A 22,256-nucleotide genomic window follows, 5' to 3' on the forward strand; every position below is an offset into this window, starting at 1 on the left:
CACGGACACCAGAGAGAGAGGGAAAAATTATATAATGTCATTGTGTCTAATCCTCAAAGGAAACAGTATGAGTAATTGGTTCTGTGCTTTCTGCTTCCTAGCCAATCCCATCACACAGACATATCTAAAGGTACTGGAAATCTTGAAAACATATCATATCAGCAAAGGGGGGAGGGGAGTAGAATATTGTCCTAGGGGTCAATTTGGAGTTCACTGAACTTTGTGGCTGGGTATAAATAACACATCCCATCAAATACATTTTCCAATATGTAATCTCTACTGTCTTTCAAAAATTGTCCTAAAAGTTGAGGGCACAAGAGACTCAATTCCACTCAGATGTATTCACAACGTTGAGATCGCACAAATGAGTATGTCTTGAAGACTGATCTGTGCACATTACCATACATAGTATGTTTGATATCTGTACTTCCTGACTTAGCATTGGTTCAAGCTTAAGCTAATGCTTTTAACAGAAGCCCATGGCAAGCAGTCAGGACTTACAAACCCTCCCTAAACTTCAAGTCTTCTGAGCCTCTTGTTTTCCACATAAATAACATAAAATAAGAAGCCTACAAAGGCAAACCAAATGGAAACATTTTTCATCCTTAAACAGGTGAGGCTCGTTTGAAAGTATTTCCCCTTTTTTTTTTTTGAGACGCTATCTCGATTCACTGCAACCTTCACTTCCCAGGTTCAAGTGATTCTCCTGCCTCCGCCTTCCGAGTAGCTGGGATTACAGGTGCGCGCCACCATGCCCAGCTAATTTTTTGTATGTTTAGTAGAGACGGGGTTTCACTATTGGCCAGGCTGGTCTCGAACTCCTGATCTCGTGATCCGCCTGCCTCGGCCTACCAAAGTGCTGGGATTACAGGCATGAGCCACGGCACCCAGCAATCCTCCTCATTTTTTTAAGTGAAGAATTCAGGAGATATCTGACTCCTTGGTTCTATGGGCTTGACTGATTCTGGATTATCCCATACATAAGCAGCATCTCTGGTTCTCATTGAAATGAGTAAGCACATCTTCACCTATTCCTTGGAAAAACATTTTGCCAGTAATTAAACAAATCCAACTCTAATATTCTTTTTGTTGTTTTTGTTTAAAGTTGCATCTTGATTTACCACCATTTAGAAAACAAGTTGTTTATGACAAATCTATTTCATCTGACAATGATTTAGCTTTCCTTTTCTACTTCAAATGCTACCCCATTAAATTTACAGGATTGATGCTGAAGGAATAAAGTATTAGAATATAAGAAACAACTCTCCTCCTGCATTTCCTAATTCCATCATGCCCCAGTCATTAATATTGCCTGTCTCTTGTTAAGTAAATAATGCCATAAAGATTTTCAACAGAAACAAATTATTTATCAAATGGATACAAGTGCTCTTATTGCAATAAGCCCTTTATTCTGTTCACTATTGTCATTATGGTTTTATGAAAAATCACTCACGTTTGCATTACATGAATAGATTTTGAGAGCTCTGTTGACTACAGAACCAAAGAGAACACTCAAATAGAAAATGAAATAATTAATATTCTGATTTATTTTCAAATTATATAAGCTAGAAGGTAGTGAATTCTGTTTTATTTGTAAGTAGTTGTTCGGTATCTAACCAACTATGATTACTTAAAAACAGACAATTACATTCAAACTCCTTTAAATTCTTTTGTTTTTATAGTGTAGTGCATTAAGCACTTTTGTAACTTGTTATTTTTCTAATGAAGGAAAAAAAATACACTTATGGATTAGAGCTGTTAACTGACAACAAATTACAAAGCGGAATAACAGAAGTTCCCCGCAGCTTAAACTTAATATTCAGATTTATTTTTTCTAAGGATTACTTGCGAGAAAATTATAAACCTTTAGAAATCCTAATTCACTTGACGAAAATATATCAACTTAATGGATAAATGTAAATTTAATGCAATTTATTATAACAGCATGGACATTAAATATAAAATCAAGAATCTAATTTCCTTTATTGGTTAAGTCATACAATTATTTTTGCCTTATTCAGAAAGCAGTGCCCTCTATTTAGAACGGGACACACTAAATGTCCCATTCTAAATTTAACAGATGTTAAACAGCATTGTTACAAAGTATTCTTTTTTTTTAACTGTTTCAAAAAGTCAAATCCTGGAGATATGGAAAATAACAACAGAAAGGAAACTAGATAAATGTATAAAATATAAAGTAATTACGGCTGGGCACGGTGGCTCACGCCTGTAATCCCAACACTTTGGGAGGCCGAGGTGGGCGGATCACGAAGTCAGGAGATCAAAACCATCCTGGCTAACACGGTGAAACCCCGTCTCTACTAAAAATGCAAAAAATTAGCTGGGCGTGGTGGCGGGAGCCTGTAGTCCCAGCTGCTCGGGAGACTAAAGCAGGAGAATGGTGTGAACCTGGGAGGTGGAGCTTGCAGTAAGCTGAGATCGCGCCACTGCACTCTAGCCTGGGCAACAGAGCGAGACTCCGTCTCAAAAAAAAAAAAAAAAAAAAATATATATATATATATATACACACACATACACACACACTCTATATATATATAGTGTATCTATATACACTATATATATATAGATACACTATATATAGTGTATCTAGTATATAGATACATATATATAGTATATATATGTATATATACATAATACATATAGCGGACACACTATACATAATACATATAGCGGACACGCTATACATGATATATATGTAGCGGACACACTATACGTGATATATATGTAGCGGGCACGCTATACGTGATATATATGTAGCGGACACGCTATACGTGATATATATGTAGCGGACACGCTATACGTGATATATATGTAGCGGACACGCTATACGTGATATATATGTAGCGGAGACGCTATACGTGATATATATGTAGTGGAGACGCTATATGTGATATATATATGGTGGATACACTATACATAATATATAGTGGATACACTATATATAATATATAGTATATAGTAGATATATAGTATATAGATAATATATATAGTATATAGTAGATATATAGTATATAGATAATATATATAGTATATAGTAGATACACTATATATAATATATATTGTAGATACACTATATATAGTATATATATCATATCTATATACTCGATACACTATATATAGTGTATCTATATACTAGATATATATAGTGTATCTATATACCATATATAGTGTGTGTATATAGATACACTATATATAGTATATATGGTAGATACACTATATATAGTATATATATCTATATACTAGATACACTATATATAGTATATATATCTATATACTAGATACACTATATATAGCATATCTACTATATATACTATATAGAGTGTATCTATATACTAGATACACTATATAGAGTGTATCTATACTATATATAGTATCTATATAGTGTATATACACTACATACTATATATACACTATATATACTATATATACACTATATATACTATATATACACTACATATACTATATACACTATATATACACTATATATTATATATACTATATGTACACTATATATACAATATATACTCTATATACACTATATATACACTATATACAATATATACACTATATATACACTATGTATACTATATATACACTATATATACACTATATATACCATATGCACACTACATATACACTATATATACTGTATATATACTACATGTATATATAGTGTGTATATATAGTAATTAATCTAAAAGGAACACTATACATACTATATAAACACTACATATACTATATATAGTATATAGTGTGTATATAGTATATATACACACTATATATATATACACACTATATATACACTGTATATACTATATACATACTATGTGTATATTTATAGTGTGTGTGTGTGTATATATATATATATATATGTAGTAACTAATCTATAAAAAACTCTTAAAGAGAATTAAATCTAATTTCCCAATAAGGTCAGGAGGAAGAAATTAAATAACTCATGAAGTTAGACAGGTAATGCCTGTCATTGAACCGACTTGTCATTGAAGGGTGGGAATCTGTAGGTTTCAATTCTTACTTGTGCATACTCTTTCCTTATAGTCTTGCCACTTCCATGATAAATGTACACAGCTCCCCCGTGATCATCTTCCAGTGGAGCTCCTATCACGATGTCATTAAATCCATCAAGATTGAGGTCTTTTACAGCAGCAATTGCAGTTCCAAAACGAGCCCCGCATGGCTCATTTTTGTTTTCTTTTGTGCATGAATTGTGCTGCTGAGATGAACAGCACGTCTGCTTAATAGGTTCCAGGCTCATTTGATATTCAAACCTTGTCTGGAAGAAAGATAAACAGGATATTTATGTATTTCCATCATTACTACAGCAGAGTAGAATTTTTAAAGTATACTAAATCAGTGCTATTAACAGCCATTTGTACATTAGTGGTAAAGTTGGTAAAATTTCTTAAAAAGTGTGCCTATCTGAGAGTAAAGTTAGGGATTCCAAAGAGCAGATGGTAGAAGTGTGGGAGACATACTTTAATGGAATCTCTTTTTAATGCAATTGAGTATACAATTCAGAGCATCTTTTTCAGACCAAATAATATTATATCCTTAATTTGTGCCACTATCCCTTCTTCACCCAATATTGTGCAAAGCGAAAATTTATTCTGCTCAGAAAGGAAACTTTCTCTAAAGCTGCCTAGAGTGGAAGGAAAAAAAAAAAAAACCCAGACAGAAAGTACTAGCAAAGGTAATCCAGAATACACTTTCTTGGAAAAAGGACAAAACAGCCCAGGACAAAAAAAGTTGACAGGAGGAAGCCAAAAAATGATAGGAAGAAAGACACATGATTTATGATTTAAAATAATCAATTTAGGAGAGAATGTACATATTTGGAAAAGCTAAATAGATAAACACTGGCTTTGCTGTAAAGAGCAAAACACTCTTCTAATGAAGAAATTAAAAATTATTTAACTTAAAAAATGATGTCTAAAGTAAGGAATAGAAGACAAAATCTCACTCCAGCCCAGTGAAGTATTTCCTGGAAGCCTGCAGTGTTGCTGCCTTGAAACTCATGACTTCTCCCCCTCCACCCTATCCAATTTAACTGCTGAGGTTATTATCTATCTCCAAGCCAGAGCTGATAAGCCTCCCAGCCTAAATAAGCCTTGTGGGTTTATTTAGCAGTTTAGTGAGATTTATATTTACCTCCTTTATCCTATACATTGTTAAACATAATTCACATTTCCAAGCAGAAAATATCTAAGAGTTGGAGCTACTTTATTAGAATTATAAATGGTCATTTCAAAACTGAGGGGTTGGTGGAGTGAATGAATCCTGATAGCTTCTTTGCTCTGTTTTTTCAAAGTGAGTGAAAAATTAAAATTTATTATTAAAAAATGAAGAGAAGGAAGAGATTTTCCTGGATTTCTACCAAACTCGGACACCATTACCTGATTGAGAGCATACACATACACTTTTCCTTGCTCCTCCTTCTCTGTTCCCATGTACATAGGGGCTCCGACTAGAAGAATGTCAGTATTAGAATCCTTGTCAATGTCAATTGTTGTTAAAATACTGCCAAAGTAGGAACCAATCTAGGACACAAAATGAAACAAAACAGCCCAATGAACATCAGAAATTCTCAAGGAAACTGAAATCTACATTTGTTTTACTTCTAGCAATCTAGAAGAGGAGCTAGTTGGCAAAGGAAATGAAAGATAAAAATTGATGCTCCCTGAAAGTTATTTATTGGCTCTTTCATGAGGATAAAGAATATCAGTCGGTTCCATCTTTGAGGATGAACAGCTGTTACAGATTTCATCGCTTGACAGTAACAAAATGAATTTCTTTAGATTTCACTCTAACCTCTCTTTCTTCTCCACAAATCAGAAAAGGTCAGTAATACTATAGTGATTTTTTAAGGAAATAAAATTAGATAAGCAGTAGAATGTATGCTGCAATGGCTGCATATATGTTTAAATACATTATAAGGAGCTGAGTTGTCCTAGAATACTGGTGTGGCATATTTCACCTCATAGTCTTGGAAGATTGTCTTCTCAATGAAATGGTTAAGCCTTATCCCAGCAGCTATGGGACATAGAAAAATATGGAAGGATTGCAGGGGGATCATCGCTTGTAGCAATATGTTTTCTCATTTAAAGATAGAAATCTGTTTAGAGAAAAGCAGAGAACTTATACTTCATTATCTAAATGCTTAATTTTTTCAAATATTATTCTATGTTTAATATTTGATGCTCTTAACAATTATCTTATGGTACATCTCCCTGTACTGGCTTCTGCAATTTTACTCTTACTCTCTTGCTTCTGCCCCTGTGGCATAGACCACCCTTTTCATATTTACTGGCTTCTTCCCCAACTCTCATTTTCTGAATTTTGGCCTCTTCTAAAGCTCAGACCTGTAGCCTTTTTCCATTCTCTTACCCTAGATGACCAATCCTTCTTAAAAATTTCTACTAAGGCAATTGCAAACATCATTCTGTCTTCCTTCTCAAGGCTTCAGTTCTACAGTTCTAGACATTGCTTCTAGGCATGTGGGCAAAAGACACTGACTTTTGAATGCACTTTTCTCACAGGCTTTTGAGGGCCTTGAGAGGTTTTTTTAAAAGTTGAATTAATTATAAACATAAATAAAATAGAAGATCTTGCAACTCTGGGCTTTCCTCCCCACATGGCAACCGTCAACTGGAGCTCAGTGGAAGCTCACAAGCTGCCCAGGGCCATGGTTCCCACCACTTCCTGTGTTTTTTTGCCCAGCAGCTTTACTCATTGATTTTACCTATTTTGATTTTACTTTACTGGCACCTTCAAATATCTGAATTTGTGCTTACTGTTACAAGGAACATGTCTAAAAGCCAAACGTCATTGTTAAAAAATATCTAAATTGCTTGAGGTCAACGTTGACATTTTAATCATGGAGCCACCTTTCTTTCAGATTCCCAGGCTTGAAACTGAAATCATTCACGATTTAAATCATTCATGATACTCTCCTCAACTTTCATATGCAAATTTTCATAAAATTTGACACTTCTTGTCTTGTATACAATTAATGGAGTGATAATGGATCTAAGACGTCATCTAAAATGCTTCATTTTACTATTGTCAACTTCCTATTATTGATATCTGTCATGGCCCTTCCTTTTCCATTTTTACTGCTGACATCTTATTTTACGTTCTCTTACCTCCAGTTTGAGTTACAACAATAGCCTTATTCTAACTGTTATGCATTTTCCAAGTGTAAATGTGGGCAAAGAGTTAATAAAACCCTTTCACCTGATACTTGAGGATCTGACCTTTAGTTACTCTAACTCTGTTGCCCTGGGAATCTGCTGAGGCTGGGATTTCAACTTTACCACTAAGGCTAAGCAGCGCTGACAGGGGCAAAAGTAACCTCTTACTGGAATATTGTATTCAGGCTGTGTGGAACTATAAATGAATTATAAGTACCTGATGAAGATGACATATTTTTGACTTCCCAGAGTGCAGTTACTCTTATAGCCGGCCTGCCCTTTGTAGACACCCTGGAAGCTATGTCTATGGTGTTGTCATAAAAGATACTGCTCCTGCGGGGCATGGGCTTTAAAGCGAGTGCAGTTTGTGGACCTGCCTAATGTGAGTATCCCTGCACCGGAGCTTTACTGCTGCACTGGGCTGCAGCTTGGACTCTTGCAGAGCAGGAGGGCTGATGCAGTCCTGCCCCTCTAGTCTAGAGAGTTGGAATATTTAGTGAAGGCTAAGAAGAACCCCTTTCCCACCCTCTGTAAAAGGACTGTGGAATAAAGTTAATAAATCCTCCTTGTAGAACTGTTGAAAAATACAGAAAACTTTTTAGAAACAAAAGTTCCCCAAGCTATCACAATTCAAAAATAACAACAACAAAAAGCATGTTAGATCTTTCTTTCAGTTAATATGTGTGTGTGTAAATGTTTGCATATTTATGATGTTTCTTTCAGTTTTTATATATACATATGTAAATGTTATTTCATGTATAATTTCCCAAACTTCTTTTAATATTCAATACTACCTAATAAGAATTTTTCAATTTTAAATATTACAGTTTCCCATTACCTCCAGGATAAAATCCAAGCTCTTAATTTGCCATTCAAAACCTCACATAATATGGGTCCATGTTATCTTTTTAACTTTCTCTTTCACCGCTCTTTCTACCTATCTACATTCTATCATCCCTTGTAGATTCAGCCCAAATTTCATCTTCTAATAAGCTTTTCTGCACCAATCCTAGCTTAAAGCAATCCCATCATATTCTGACTGTATTGTCTGGGCCACTGGTAATTTCATGCCTCTTAATGTTTTGGATCTCTTTTCTTGTGTATATATTTGTACATCTGTATCTACATCTATTGTATATCTTACCTCCAGACCCATCCAACATGAAGACAAAGATACAGACACTATACGTCCTTCCAAAGAACATAACACAGGGCCCTGTTCCCAGTTGTTACTGAATATGTGGGTATTGCATTTTTAAAAGTTTGGGACAATAGAAAGTAAATATACATACAGTATGAATAGATTAATTTAAATAAAAGAATATTTTTCAAGTTTACCTGTTCTCCACTTAGCGTCTGGAGAATTTTGATGTTTCCATCTTCCATCCTGTAGATAATGACCTGGCCTGTATGATTGTACCGAGGCTGTCCAGCAATATAGAGCACATCACCAGAAGAAGCAGTAGCAGAGTTTACAGTGTAACCTAACAAAAGAAAGATTCCAGATATACCACCTGGACCCTTAAAGGCTTCATGTAATAAATTAAGACTCTTTTTAAATGGCCAAGATAATCATTTTTATATGGTTATATTTTGAAAATAATATTTTTTCTTCAATGCATGTAAGAATTTGTTTTGGTGGAAGCTTTTAATATGCTCTCTATCTACCACAACTGCTTTCTCCTGAGAAGTTGTTTTCCCTCAATCTGAGTTTTTCATTATTTAAAATCACAAATGATATAACAATGATGACACACATAAAAAATGCACATCCCCACCCCAATTTGTAATAAATCAATTGTATTTCATTTGGATGTATGTGTCTGCACTACAGAAATTAACACTTTTCATATAATTGGAATCATAGAAAATGTAAACTTTTCTGTGCTGCTACTAGCTTTTTAAATTGTAATTTTAAATAATTGAAGATGATTTCTCTTGGTTAAAGCATAAAGATATTGCATTTATATTACATGGCCATTTCCCGATAAAACACTAGAATTCAGGTGGTTTTAATATTTTTGGTATTATGCTTCAGATTTCAAAGACACCTTGGAGCATCTAAATTTGTCCCTCTTCTGGATTTTTTGACAGTAAATTTCAAGGAATAGATCACTGGATCACATTTTTAATGGTTCTTATATTGTCTAGAAAATTGTTTCCAGAAAATTTGTACTACTTTGTTCTATGAACCGCCATATGAAAGACAATTTCATGAAACTGTCCCAGGCTTTGTGTATCATCACTATTATTTAAATTTGTGTATGTTTTAATAGGTGTTAAACATTGTCTAACAACAGTACCTTGCTGTGATTTTAATGTGACTTTATTCAACAGAGAGCTTGAATCATTTTTCACGTATCTGATCTTTCCTCTTTTTTTTTTTTTTTTTTTTTGAGACGGAGTCTTGCTCTGTTGCCCAGGTTGGAGTGCAGTGGCGTGATCTCGGCTCACTGCAAGATCCGTCTCCCGGGTTCACGCCATTCTCCTGCCTCAGCCTCCCGAGTAGCTGGGACTACAGGCGCCCACCACCACGCCCGGCTAATTTTTTGTATTTTTAGTAGAGACGGGGTTTCACCGTGTTAGCCAGGATGGTCTCAATCTCCTGACCTCCTGATGCACTCGCCTCGGATTACAGGCATGAGCCACTGTGCCCGGTTCTTTCCTCTATTTTAATTGAGCTTCCATGCTCTTTAAAATTTTGATTGTCTTTTTTCTACTTTTGATTTTATTTGCATATATTTTATATTGAAATTACTCCTGGGTCATTATTTTTGTTTCTTCGGTTTCTTCTGGAATACCTTTTTCTTCTGTGCAACCTCCTCCTCTGGCTTAGAAAAATTTGTTCTATTTCAGTAAGCATCATTTCAGTGCGGTGGGTGCGATAGTGGGGGTGGAGGTCACGTATGGGTTAATCTGACCATGAGCCCTGTAAACAGAGCCAGTGTATCTCGGGTGCTTCGCCCACCTAGATGTACACAATGATCAAGAGAATCTACATACAAATCTTTAAGATCAGCACTGCTTTTTACATTTGTATGCATGCGCAACAAACTTTCAGCACTCTTTTGGGGCCATAAACCCTCTGTCCAGCTCCACTGTTTGGCTTTGGACACATCTACCAGCTCCACCATTGCAATGATGGAACGGCACACACTGCTTCTGTAAAGTCACATCTTTCAGATACTTGGTGGCTTTTCAGATATACACACCCTTGGTTGCCTGGGTAGCTTCATGGATTTCTTAAAGTGAACACGAAGATTTGAATCTCTTGATTTGAATGATTTTTTGGGTTGTTCTGGGTCAAGTGAATAGTAAACCATTTTAAGAGATCATCTCAGGCTGCTTACAGGAAGAGCATAAATTGTCTCTTTAAGATTAATTTCTGAGTGAAAAGTTAGATTTGCTCTTTGTGTTTTGAGAAGAGAGCCATATCAATGAATAAAAATTACCACATGCAGATTTTGATTTTATAAAAGGAATAACTCTTTTAATAACCAGATTTCTTCAGTGGAGCAGAAGTAAGATTATTTTTCAAAATGCCACAGAATAGCACTTCTCACTGAGAAAAAGATCATTTTTCTAACTCACTTACCAAGTATTTTACTGTAAAGTAGGTTTGACTTTCTTTCAAAAATGTTAAAAAGGAACAAAAGTTTTTATACAGTATGTTTATTCTTACAAGTGCTAAAGGAACACAATTCCTCAGGCATATTATCCTTTATGAATATTCCTCACATTCTCATTCCTTCATCTTTCTTTGAGGGTTTTTTATTATTATACATAATAGAATCTAAAATATTTTTTCGAACATGTAATGTGTTACATGTTTATATTACTAACCACAATATTGTTTTAAAATGAATCTTTCAGGCCATGTTTATACATACATAAAATGGAAAAGAAGAATGTGCAAAATGAAGGCCATTTTATTTCATGCCACTCTACTAAGAAATATAAAGAAGGGAGTAGAATGAGAGTGTTAGTACATGTGTGTTTGTGTGTGTGTGTGTGTGTAATTTGCAGAGCTGTGAATGTAACTTGATAAAAGGCCTCTTTTAAAAATGAGTTAAAAATTATGTTTGAGGCTAGGAGTTGTGAGATTATTTAGTTAACTCTCTTTGATGACTTATACTTGATAACTAAAAATATTAGCTGAAATAATCTCAGGGACAGTAACTACCAGTTAGTGTAGTTACTAATTGAGGCTTGGGTGTCTAAAGACAAGAAAGAAGAAAAGAAAAAGAGAGCCAGAGCCAAGTAAAGCCTAATTTTAATAGAAGGAAAATAATTATAAATATTTAAGCTTAATAGTGTTTCCTGAAAAAGAAAAGAATAAGATGGAAGAAAAGGGCTGGGCACGGTGGTGCATGCCTGTAATCCCAGCACTTTGGGAATCTGAGGCAGGTGGATCACCTGAGGTCAGGAGTTCGAGACCAGTCTGGCCAACATGATGAAACCTGGTCTCTACCAAAAATATAAAAAATTAGCCAGGGATGGTAGCAGGCGCCTGTAATCCCAGTCACTCAGGAGGCTGAGGCAGGAGAATCACTTGAACCCAGGAGGTGGAGGTTGCAGTGAGCAGAGATCATGCCACTGCACTCCAGCCTGGGCAATAAGAGAGAAACTCTGTCTCAAATAAAGAGAAAAAAAAAAGAGGAAAAAAAAGGCTAAAATGGATGGCATAGCCCTTTGCATGGATTTATGAAGAATGAATTCTGTCAGCTCTCATAATTCACTTCTTGGGAAAAGGGCCAGGATCTAGTGAGGTAATGGGAAACAGGTATGATCTGTCTTGATGCCATGACATTGCCTCACATCTTTCCTTCTCCTTTGGAAGCTGTATGGCAGGAATAGAATTCAGCAAACTGTGGGTGGAGGAGGCAGGGGAACATAATCCCAGCTGTATTTTCACCACCAAATTCACTTGCAATGCCTGTATTGGCATAAGGCAGTTCGGGTAATAGAAAGATGGGGTATGACTATGTCCTGAGACAGATGTTCGCCAGCTTGAGTTCTTACAGTTTCCTGATCCTTATTGATAAGCATGGGATTTTTCTAATAGAGCCTCTGCCTCTCTGCTTCCTTCATAAGATTTTTCATAGCCTTGCAACTTGCAATCCATACAGTTTATGAAAAAATACACTCAGTCTTTTCTCAATTTGTGACCCCCACAAAGAAACATTTTGAAAACTTCATTTCAGATTTAGAATATTATTTTGGGTGAAAAAAAAAGGTATTTGTCCTGCCTTTTCTGAATGCTTTTCTATTTTGAAAGAAATCTTACATGTATTAGACTTTATGTTGGCAAAATGTCATATACCCTCACTTGTGAGTAAGCTAATGAAATAATTTCTGAAACAGAAAAGAAAATCTCAGCACACTGTAGAAAACATATCCAAAAATTTCCTTTTTGGACAGAGAGAAGTCATATATTATAAATACTGTGCTCAGAAATAAGATTTTTAATATTTTCTTACTTGCAGTGGCATCTTTAAGTTGAATTCTCCACATCTGCTTTAAGCAACGTTTAACCAAAGCTTTTTGGGAATGACAAATTTAGGATTCTTAAGAGTTTATTTATTTTAAAAGAATTTAATCACATATAATTAAGAATACCAAAAACTACAGTGTTATCAATTAAAATGTGTGGGCTTCCTAAGAGTGGCAACAATATCATACACATCTTTGTGGACTTCACACAGTGTCTTTAAATTTGTAAATACTCAATACTTATTAGTAATAGTACTAATGTCAGCTACTATTATTATTTTGTATTATGTATGAGTTTTCTACTGCTGCTGTAACAAATTACCACAAGTTGGTGGCTTAAAGCATCACGAACTTTTTATCTTACAATTCTGTTTATTAGAAGTCTGGCATAGAGCTTCCTGGACTAAACATCAGGATATTGGCAGGTCAGTGTTCCTTTTGGGAGCCTATCAAGGAGAATCGGTTTTCTTGCCCTTTGTAGCTCTAGAGCCATCTACAATTTTTGGCTTGTGGCCCCCCTCCATCTTTAAAGCCAACAACACTGCATCTCTCTGACCATTTTTCCATAGTTCTGTCTCCCTCTGGCCACATCCAGGAGAGGTTCTCTGATTTTTAGAATGCTTGATTATATCAGGTCCACCCAGATATCTGAGGATAATCTTCCCAACTCGAGATCCTTAATTTCATCATATCTGAAAAGTCCCTTTTGCCATGCAAAGTAACCTATTCATGGGTCCAGGGATTAGGACATGGACATCTTTGGGGATCATTATTCTGCCTACCACAATACTAATAAGAGGAATGTTTATTATATAACATTATATAATTAAAAAATACAAAATAACATTTACATAATAAAATAACAGACAACACCCATTGAGTGTTAACTGTGTGTCAGGCACAGTACTAAATATAGTCATTACTTAATCTAACAACCCAAATGATATATATGGTGTAATTATTTCCATTTTAGAAATAGGAAAATTGAGGCTTTGAGGGGGAAAGTAATTTGCCTAAAGCCATAGCCAGGGGCAGAATCAGAAAACAAGCTCAAGTCTCTATGACCTCATGGCTATCGCTAATTGTACACCTTGTACCATACCTGCTTCAAGTCTTTAGTATCATAGAATCAGCAGCTTTATAATTTTTATTTTTATGGGTGTGTAATATTCATTAAGTGGATTTACTATTTACTTAACTATCTGCATATTTTGGGGCATTTAGGATAATGGCATTTTCCCCAATAACATAAATAATAATACAATGGAAATCATTGTTCACTTGGCATTCTTAAATATTGGATTTTTTTCCTTGGGTTAGGTCCACAGAAGTGAAATTTCTGTATAAATGTGGTACGAACATTTTTTATAGCTCTGTAAACACATTGTCAAATGCCTTTCATAAGGAGTTTTACTAATTTATATGTCATCCATTATATAGGAAGATAAATGTTCTATATTTATTCTACATATAATAGAAGCCTCAGGTTAAGCTGGTTCTTGATTCCAAGGTATTTCACATAAACAGTCTCATAGAACCTTAGGATGTAATGAACTTTTAGAAGATATCTAATCTAATCCCCAGCCCTCTTTTTTAGGTATTCTGTGTCATAGCACATATCATACTGATAGTGATTGCTTGTTTCATTATTGTCTCTCACCCAAAAAAGTAAGGTTTATCAATGTAGGAACTGACCTGCCCCATCTATCTTTTTATTCCCTATAAACTCAGTGTTTGGCACATTGCTGGTACTCAATATTTGTGCAGTGCTGTCTTAATCAACCCAGAATCAGTTATTTTGGTATCGTGATATAAACACTGACATAAGAATCAAGAAGCCTCAATTGTGGTTTCACACCTGCCATAGGCAGCTGGGACATAATCGTTCTATCTGTCAGTTTCTTGATTGGAAATTAAGACTACATGCTCCATAGGATCTCTTTTAATGCTAAAATTTGAAATGAATTTTAAGCCTAACCCCTATATTTTATATCACAATCCTCCAAATACCTAAAAGACATGCAATGCACACTTTGTTTTCTAACCTTCAATTTCTTCAAGTTTTGGAGAGAGTGAGACTTGTAGCAGGGAATTGCTTCTGGAGCTGACTTTTCTGTGTAATATTTCACTGGCACATCCTAGTTTGTCATTTTCTCCTTGTAGTATGTGATACTTAGAACAACCAGATACTCTAGCTGTTGTCTGACCAGAGTGGAATGTAACAGGATTTCTATGAGAAACAGACTGGACTTTCATTCATGCAGTTCTACATGTCTTAAGAGATTTTAGCAGTCACAGTGCAGCTGCTGTTGACTGTTACATTTTTAGTCATCTAAAACTCTAGTCCTTTTATTCTTCTTAAGTCCTGCTGCCCCTACAGCTTTAATAGGTGTCCTTCAATAAGGAGATGTATAAACACCGCAGTAAAGACCTGCCACCTTCCTGGTAAAATAGAAAGCAACTGGGACAGGGAGAAAAAGACTTGTCTCTGGGACAGAAAGATCCCAGAGAGGAAGGCTAACACGTGAAGCTGTGAATGCTTCCAAGCCAAGGTATGGGTTTTCTTTATCACTTTATTCCCAGCACTAAGATCAATGCCTGGGGCAAAAGAGGATCCCCCAAATATTTGTTGAGTGAGTAAGAGCTGGGAAGCCATATCCTGATGGTCCTTTTTATTTTAGGTCCTCCCAACTGTTGGTGAATATCTTTTTTCAGTGAGGGGAGAGTTCCCTGGCATCCCCCAGGTGTTGCTCAGCTTGGTATAGATCCCAAATAAAGTGGTACCAGACATACAACTCCTCATTTCTGGCAAGACACTGGGAAACAAGATCATGTTACATCACTGGGTTTAAGTTCAATATTTGTCTGATTGTGAATGGAGCTATTAAAGAAGAAGTTACATGACAAAATACATTTTTCTTTTCCCAAATTAGGACCCATAGAGAGAAATTAATGATAGAAGACATTTAAGACAATATGAGTTTGGTTTTCAGGATATAGGAGAAGTCGAGGTTTCCTTTTCTACTCTCATTTCTTGTCCACCAGGTTCAAAGTTCTTCTTGAAGTTAAAGTTGATACCAGACACAGAGAAACTGAACATATCAGAAAGGGCACGTATCAACCTAAACCATTCCCTGCATTAGACAGCCCTACTAACAAAAAAGGACTCCCATGTATGTCATTTTGACTAACTAAAGCTGCTCAGAGGCCTGAAACTTTGCATGGGTTCTGGAAAATACCCAACTCGTTGAAATAATCTTGCTATATGGTTGCAAGCCTATAGAAACATAAGCAAATAATGCTAAAGGTAAAAAATGGAAAAGTAAAACAACTCTTTTATAATTATATCCAAACCTTACCTAAATAAGAAGCAAGCGGTTCATTCTTTTTGGTAGACTCAACATTAAAGGTTGTGTTTCGAGGGATTATGATTTGGCTAGCCTTCTGCATGACAACTGTTCCATTCCAATCATAGGCTCCTACTGCTCCAAGCATGACCCAGTCCTTACATGCAAATAAATAAGATAATAATATTTAATAAAAATAATAAGAGGAAATACTTAAACACCATTAACAATGTGTATAGGTATACTGTTCAAAGTGCTTTACATTTATTAGCTTATATAATCCTCATGATAACTCTATGGGCTAGATGCTATTGTTACCATACCTGTTTTACAGAAAAGGAAATCGAGGCACAAATAACTTGCCCAAGTTATACAGTAAAATTGCACATGGAAATGTCAATATTCTTTTGCAAGGACCATTATGCCTTTTCTTTCATTAACTGCAAATGATATATTTTCTAATCTTGTCTTTCTACTTTATTCTGGGTGCCCAGCATCCTAGGTCTTGAACATGGAATTCTAATAAGACCCTTGAATTCCTTGATACTGTGGAAAAATATTCCACATCTGTAGCAATTATGTTAAATTATTTCATTTAGACAGATACATAATTACAAGGCAAAGCTCGCACTCTCTGATTCACAACTATTAGTACAATGTAGTGAACTGTGTGAGAGAACATATTTTCTTAATAAGAAGCTTGTGAAATGACATTTTCCTATTTGAATTAGAAAACATCATCATAGCCTGCATAATTGTTCAAGCTATGAACTGCACGTTGCACTTACATACTGATGGCTAGATGTTGGTTTTGGGAAGGGAAGTCTTGCAAACATATATTTCATTTTTCACCAACTGGTCAACATACCTGTGAATAATGAGCACTGAAGCCAGTCTGAGACATTTCCATTTCAAATGAAGCTGCTGACTGGTCAGCTGTAGCTATAACATAGGAAAATATCACTGTAAATAAGTAACAATGCCTTTTCATGCACTACTGACTTGCAGAATACAGATACCTGGTAGAGCTTATGGTCTTACCAACCAGAACTTCAAACATCTTAGGGCATTTTCAGCCATACATTTCTCAACCCAAAATTTCTAGGTAGGCCTGGGTAGAAGACAGAGAAAAATAGTCAAAGGGCTCATGTCTCAAATTCTTGCTCATTAGCAGCCCTGTCCTTGCCAGAGCGGTTGAGAAATCTCCATTCTTATACTGTAGCATGTTGTGGATCCTATGGTGCTTTGGGTCCACATGGCTCAAGTTGGATGTACTACAGTAGGAAATTCCTGTCCAAATTCATGCCTTGGGAACCCTGCTGAGCCCTTAGGCTAAACTCCCTTAATATGTTATGGGACTGAAAAAAATTTCATTCACATATTTAAAGAGGTTTCTCAACTCCATCAGTCCCACCCATATTCAGGCCATAGATTCTGTCAGAATTTCATTGTGTGATAAAGGGTTTAGGTATTTTAGTATGCATTTATTTGCTCTAATTACTGGTGGTAAGTATCACTCACAGATCCGGAGGGGTCTTTGTGATAGGGCTGCCCACATGCCATTCAATCACACATTTTTAAAAGATCCTGTACCCATTTTGAAGCTCTTAACTGAAATGCAGAGATAATTCAGAGCATTCCATGGCAGTCTGCTACTCTCAAATTATTCTCAAAATATTCACAAACCCAAAGCCACAATTTCCTGAGGGAACTGATGGAATGTTGATTTATTTGCTTGCACTAGGGGTTACTGATTTATTTGGCCTTGCAGATAAGTTAAAAATAGCACTTAAGAAAGTCAGTCTGCCCTTTCGTTGAGGCAAGAGAATAATCAAATTTGTGAATGTAACTATTTGTTAGTTATTTACATGGATAAAATTGTGAACAAATACATCAGTAATTACCTTTGTAGGACTAGATTAGACGGGGCAATGAAGAATTCAAATATATCATTTTAATCTCTTGTGCGAATTGCCCTGTAATTTAAATGACTGAGATGCACTTTAACTTTAATTTAAACATGTATTTTCAGTCCACAATGCTTTCAGGTGTTTTCTCACTTATCTGCAAGATCAATAAGAATGCAGCAACGGAAACCTGCATTATTTTCAGCACCTGCCCTGCCGCTATTCTGCCTTCAGCTGAGAACAGACAAAAGGACGCTATGTGATGTTCTTCCTGCTGCAGTGACATCATGGTAATAGACCACTATATTCTCCTGGGCTTCTTGCTTCAAACTCCTCCCTGGACTGTTCATGGGTGTTTGGGCCAGCCACTCTAACCACTGTGCAGCCTCTGGTTAGAAATGTTGGCATTTTCTCCCAGTGCTCAACGGGAAATGGAGACAGTAGACCATTTTCTGATGTACTAAGCAAGTCCTTGGCATACTTGCCTCAATAGATGGCACTGTCCTTGGCAAACAGAAATTTCATAATCACAGCTATTTGTCATCTTAAGATACATGTTGACAGGAAATGGAGATTTCCCGATCAACAAAGAAATAAAGCCTTTTTAAATATCTCATGAAAAAAATAAGAAATAGTCTAGTCAAAACACTGCTTTTGGTGTAGTGTAGCAACAAAGATGATATAGAAGACATTTGTAATCTGTAAAGTTCCTTATAAAATGATGTCATATTTAAATATAGAGACTTCTTGGAGTGTTTGGGCTCTTCAACCTGTCACCTTTAATCCATGGTGTAGTTAGGTTAGAAACAATCTGAAATGTCATTTCAGGCAATTGATCTCCCCCTCCCCTAGCTGAAGTGGGCTTCATTTTTGCCAGTCTTAGGTTACTTGCTTACTTAAAAGGAGATTTAGAAATTACACTGTATTCTGTTGAACTATCAAATGTAACTATGTAACTTTTCTTTTAAATTATTTTTACAGATTGTTTCTATCATATCTTAGCCCATGTTATTAAAAATTAAAAGTACACAATTAGTTGGAAGACCTTATGTATTTTCCTTAAGGCCAGCCAAGCTCATAATCTGGTTTATTGGTAAATGACACCGGGAGAGCTGTTGAGAGACCAAAGCCACTTAAAAATGACTTGTACACAGAGCACAAGACAGCTGAGTTCTTCAGAAGCAGCTGGGACTCCAGACTCATAAACAATTAGAGTGTTCTGTTTCTAAACGCACAGGGGAAAGAGGCCAGGGGAAAAGGGAGGCACAGAAATTCAGTCTGGCTGGGCTGTAGATTCCTATCACCTCTAAATCAAATGTTCTAAGTACGGATTGTGACCCAGTCATGAAATCAACAGACTGAGTATAGCCAGCATTTTTTTTTCATTGAAAGAGATTAGGGTAGAATGGAATTGATGAGAAGCCATTACAGTGCATCACATGTAATAAGAATTATCTTGTGAAACCTTGCCTTATTTTTATATGTATATATTTATATGCACTGGGTCAAAAAGCAAAATGTAGTTATTATCGTGAGTCACACTCAAAAAAAGTTTGAAAGCCATAACTCTAAATAATTTTCTTTCCTTTCTATACATTTTCATATTCTAATTTTTCTGCATTTTCCCAGCCCCTTGACGCTCAATCAAAATGGTCTACTTTTTTTCAGTTATGTCTCATTCCCATTTTGTCTTTCTGTTTCCTATTATCAATCATATCAGGGAAACTGAGAAGGTGCTTTTAAATTTCTATTTTTAAGATGTAGAAACAACAGTCTTTCAGTGTGTCCTCACAAGGACAGGGTCAACTGGATTTGGATGTAGCCTAAGGGGAAAAGAATTCTCTGGTGGTTTCTCTCCCTAGTTGGAGAAAAGGCGCATGTTCCCTGAGACTAGAGATCATCAACGAATGTGAAGAAAGAAGCTTTGCCAGTTTGCCTGGCATAACAATTCTGAAGACTTTTTTTTGTTTGTTTTTTAGGAAAGATCTAGTTCCAAAGTACTTAGCTACTTGACATCCTCTACCTAAGGCAGAATAGGGAATGCCATAACTTGTTATCCTCAACAGCCAGTCACCATTGAAAACTCAGGGAAAAATCTGCAAAGAAGTAACAGGATTTAGACAAATACAGTGAACCAATGTTTCATTGCCATGGATTTTAAGGCAAATTTCCATGAAGACCTTTAAAATGGGCAAGGAGCAAAATACAGAGAAAATAAATGAACAAAGAAGTTATTGCATAAGAGCACTCTTGTAGTAGCTCAATATGAAATGAAGAAACAAACAAACAAAAAAACCCCAAACCAGAGGTAGTACCCTCATTTTCCAAATCTATGTAACAGAAAAGGAACAAAGCACATGGAAACATTTTTGTCCTGGCACATCTACATTGACCATTGTCTTCATCGGCTGTCCCATCAGCACTGCCCTACCATGCCCTTACAAAGAGAGTCTCTAGCAGACACAGTGTTGTGAGAAACAGCCATCTCAATGACAGATTTATATAAAAGAGCATTGTTCCATGCTAGATATTGTACACAGTAAAAAAAAAAAAGTATTACTGATGTATTAGGAATAAATACAAAAATCCCATTATACTGATTTTGAATTGCAGAGAGAACATGCAGCAATAAGATAAATAGACATACCTTCCAGGGCAAATATTCTTTCTCCCAGAGTTTTAACAATGGTGACTAGAGCCAATTCATCAGAGACGTTGAAGAAATGCTTTTCAGTGGGTTCACTTGCAATTGATTTTATTTCCTCCACAAATTTTTCAGTGCTTAAATTTCCTCGGTTATAGCTGCCAAGAATCTAAGACACAACAGAAACAGCAAGAATATATTTTAAATTCTATGTGTTAAATAAAGGATCTCAAGCATTTTGTCAGTAAACAACAGTGTAGAGTACCTTAGCATAATGGAATTTTTATGTACTTTCATATTTATGGAAGAGTGATTTTCAAAATTTCAAAAAAAATATTAACTGTTATATAAACACCACAATTGGTGTAGAAAAATATAAAGGGCAATTTTGTATGTCTGTGAAAATATCTCCTCTTGTACTCTGTGTCCCTGTTACTAACAGCTGTATTTTTAAAATCTGACAGTTCAAAAGTAATGTTATATTCATAGTTTCTGAATGTCTTTGATATTATTCCAGCTAGTGATGTCATTATCTGCTGGCAAAGGCAATCAGCAAGTGAGTTGCCTGCTTTTGAATGAGCAATTCTTCCTGAAACTATTACCAAGGCACAGTCCAGCACATATATATTTTAAACACATACTGGACTAAGTGGTAATCTAAATTGGCAATCTAGAAAATAAACAATTGAGATATTCTTGTTTGAAACCAAATGCTGGAGACAGGGGCATTCTTTTTTATGAAGAGGAGAGAGAAGCAGGAGTTATATATGATTGTTAACTATAATTATTTAGATGTCCAGGCAGGTTTTCTCAAACATTTAGTTTTTTTTAAGGTAAGGTTTATTGCAATAAATTATATACAGTAAAATTCACCCTGTTTAGATGTACAATTCTATGAGTGTGACAAACCAGTATAGTTGTGTTACCGCCACATCAAGGTGTAGAATATTTCCATCACCCCAAAAAGTTCCCTCCTGCCCCTATAGTCAATCCCTTCCTCCCCTCGTTCAACCCTGGCAACCACCGATAAATAATCTGTCCTTATAGCTTTGATTTTTCCAGAATGTCAGATTTAAGGAATCATATAGTATGTAGCCATTTGTGTCTGGCTTCTGTGACTTTGTACAATGCTTTTCAGAGTCATCCGTGTTGCTGCATGTAGCAGTAGTTGGGTCCTTTCTATTGCAGAGTAGCATTCCATTGTATGGATGCACCACAATTTACTTAATGAGAACATTTGAGTTGTTTGCAGCTTCAACATATTATGAATAATGCTGCTGTAAATATTCACATGTAGGTCTTTGTAATAGACATATATTTTCTTTTCTCTTGAGTAAAGAACTAGGAATGAAAGTGCTGGGTCATACAATAAGTGAATGATTAACTTTTTAAGAAACTGCCAAACTGCTTTCCACAGTAATCGTCCCATTTTGCCATTTTACTATTCCCATCAGAAATGTCTAAGAGATCCAGCTGCTTTGCATGCTTGTCAATACTTGTTATTGTCAGTTTTTTTGGTTCACTTGTTAGTTTTAGCAATTGTGTTAGCATATAGTGGTGTCTTATTTAATTTGCATTTCTCTAATGACTAATGATGTTGAGACTCTTTCATACACTTATTTTCTATAGTATTTCT

At 35.6% G+C, this 22,256-nt stretch overlaps 1 protein-coding gene across 1 annotated transcript in view; it reads right to left on the minus strand.

Annotated features, from left to right (window-relative positions):
• ITGA1 (integrin subunit alpha 1) overlaps window positions 1–22,256 on the minus strand; it is a 167,636-nt gene that overhangs the window by 41,015 nt on the left and 104,365 nt on the right. Inside the window, exons 9-14 of the mRNA XM_019013336.4 lie at window positions 20,624–20,789; window positions 16,938–17,011; window positions 16,082–16,226; window positions 8,568–8,713; window positions 5,433–5,576; window positions 4,055–4,312 (exon numbers count right to left, since the gene is read on the minus strand). Coding sequence (XP_018868881.2) covers window positions 4,055–4,312; window positions 5,433–5,576; window positions 8,568–8,713; window positions 16,082–16,226; window positions 16,938–17,011; window positions 20,624–20,789 — 933 coding nt within the window. The remainder of the gene's footprint in view (window positions 1–4,054; window positions 4,313–5,432; window positions 5,577–8,567; window positions 8,714–16,081; window positions 16,227–16,937; window positions 17,012–20,623; window positions 20,790–22,256) is intronic.

Source organism: Gorilla gorilla, chromosome 19 (genome assembly GCF_029281585.2).
Source record: "Gorilla gorilla gorilla isolate KB3781 chromosome 19, NHGRI_mGorGor1-v2.1_pri, whole genome shotgun sequence".
Lineage (NCBI taxonomy): Eukaryota > Metazoa > Chordata > Mammalia > Primates > Hominidae > Gorilla > Gorilla gorilla.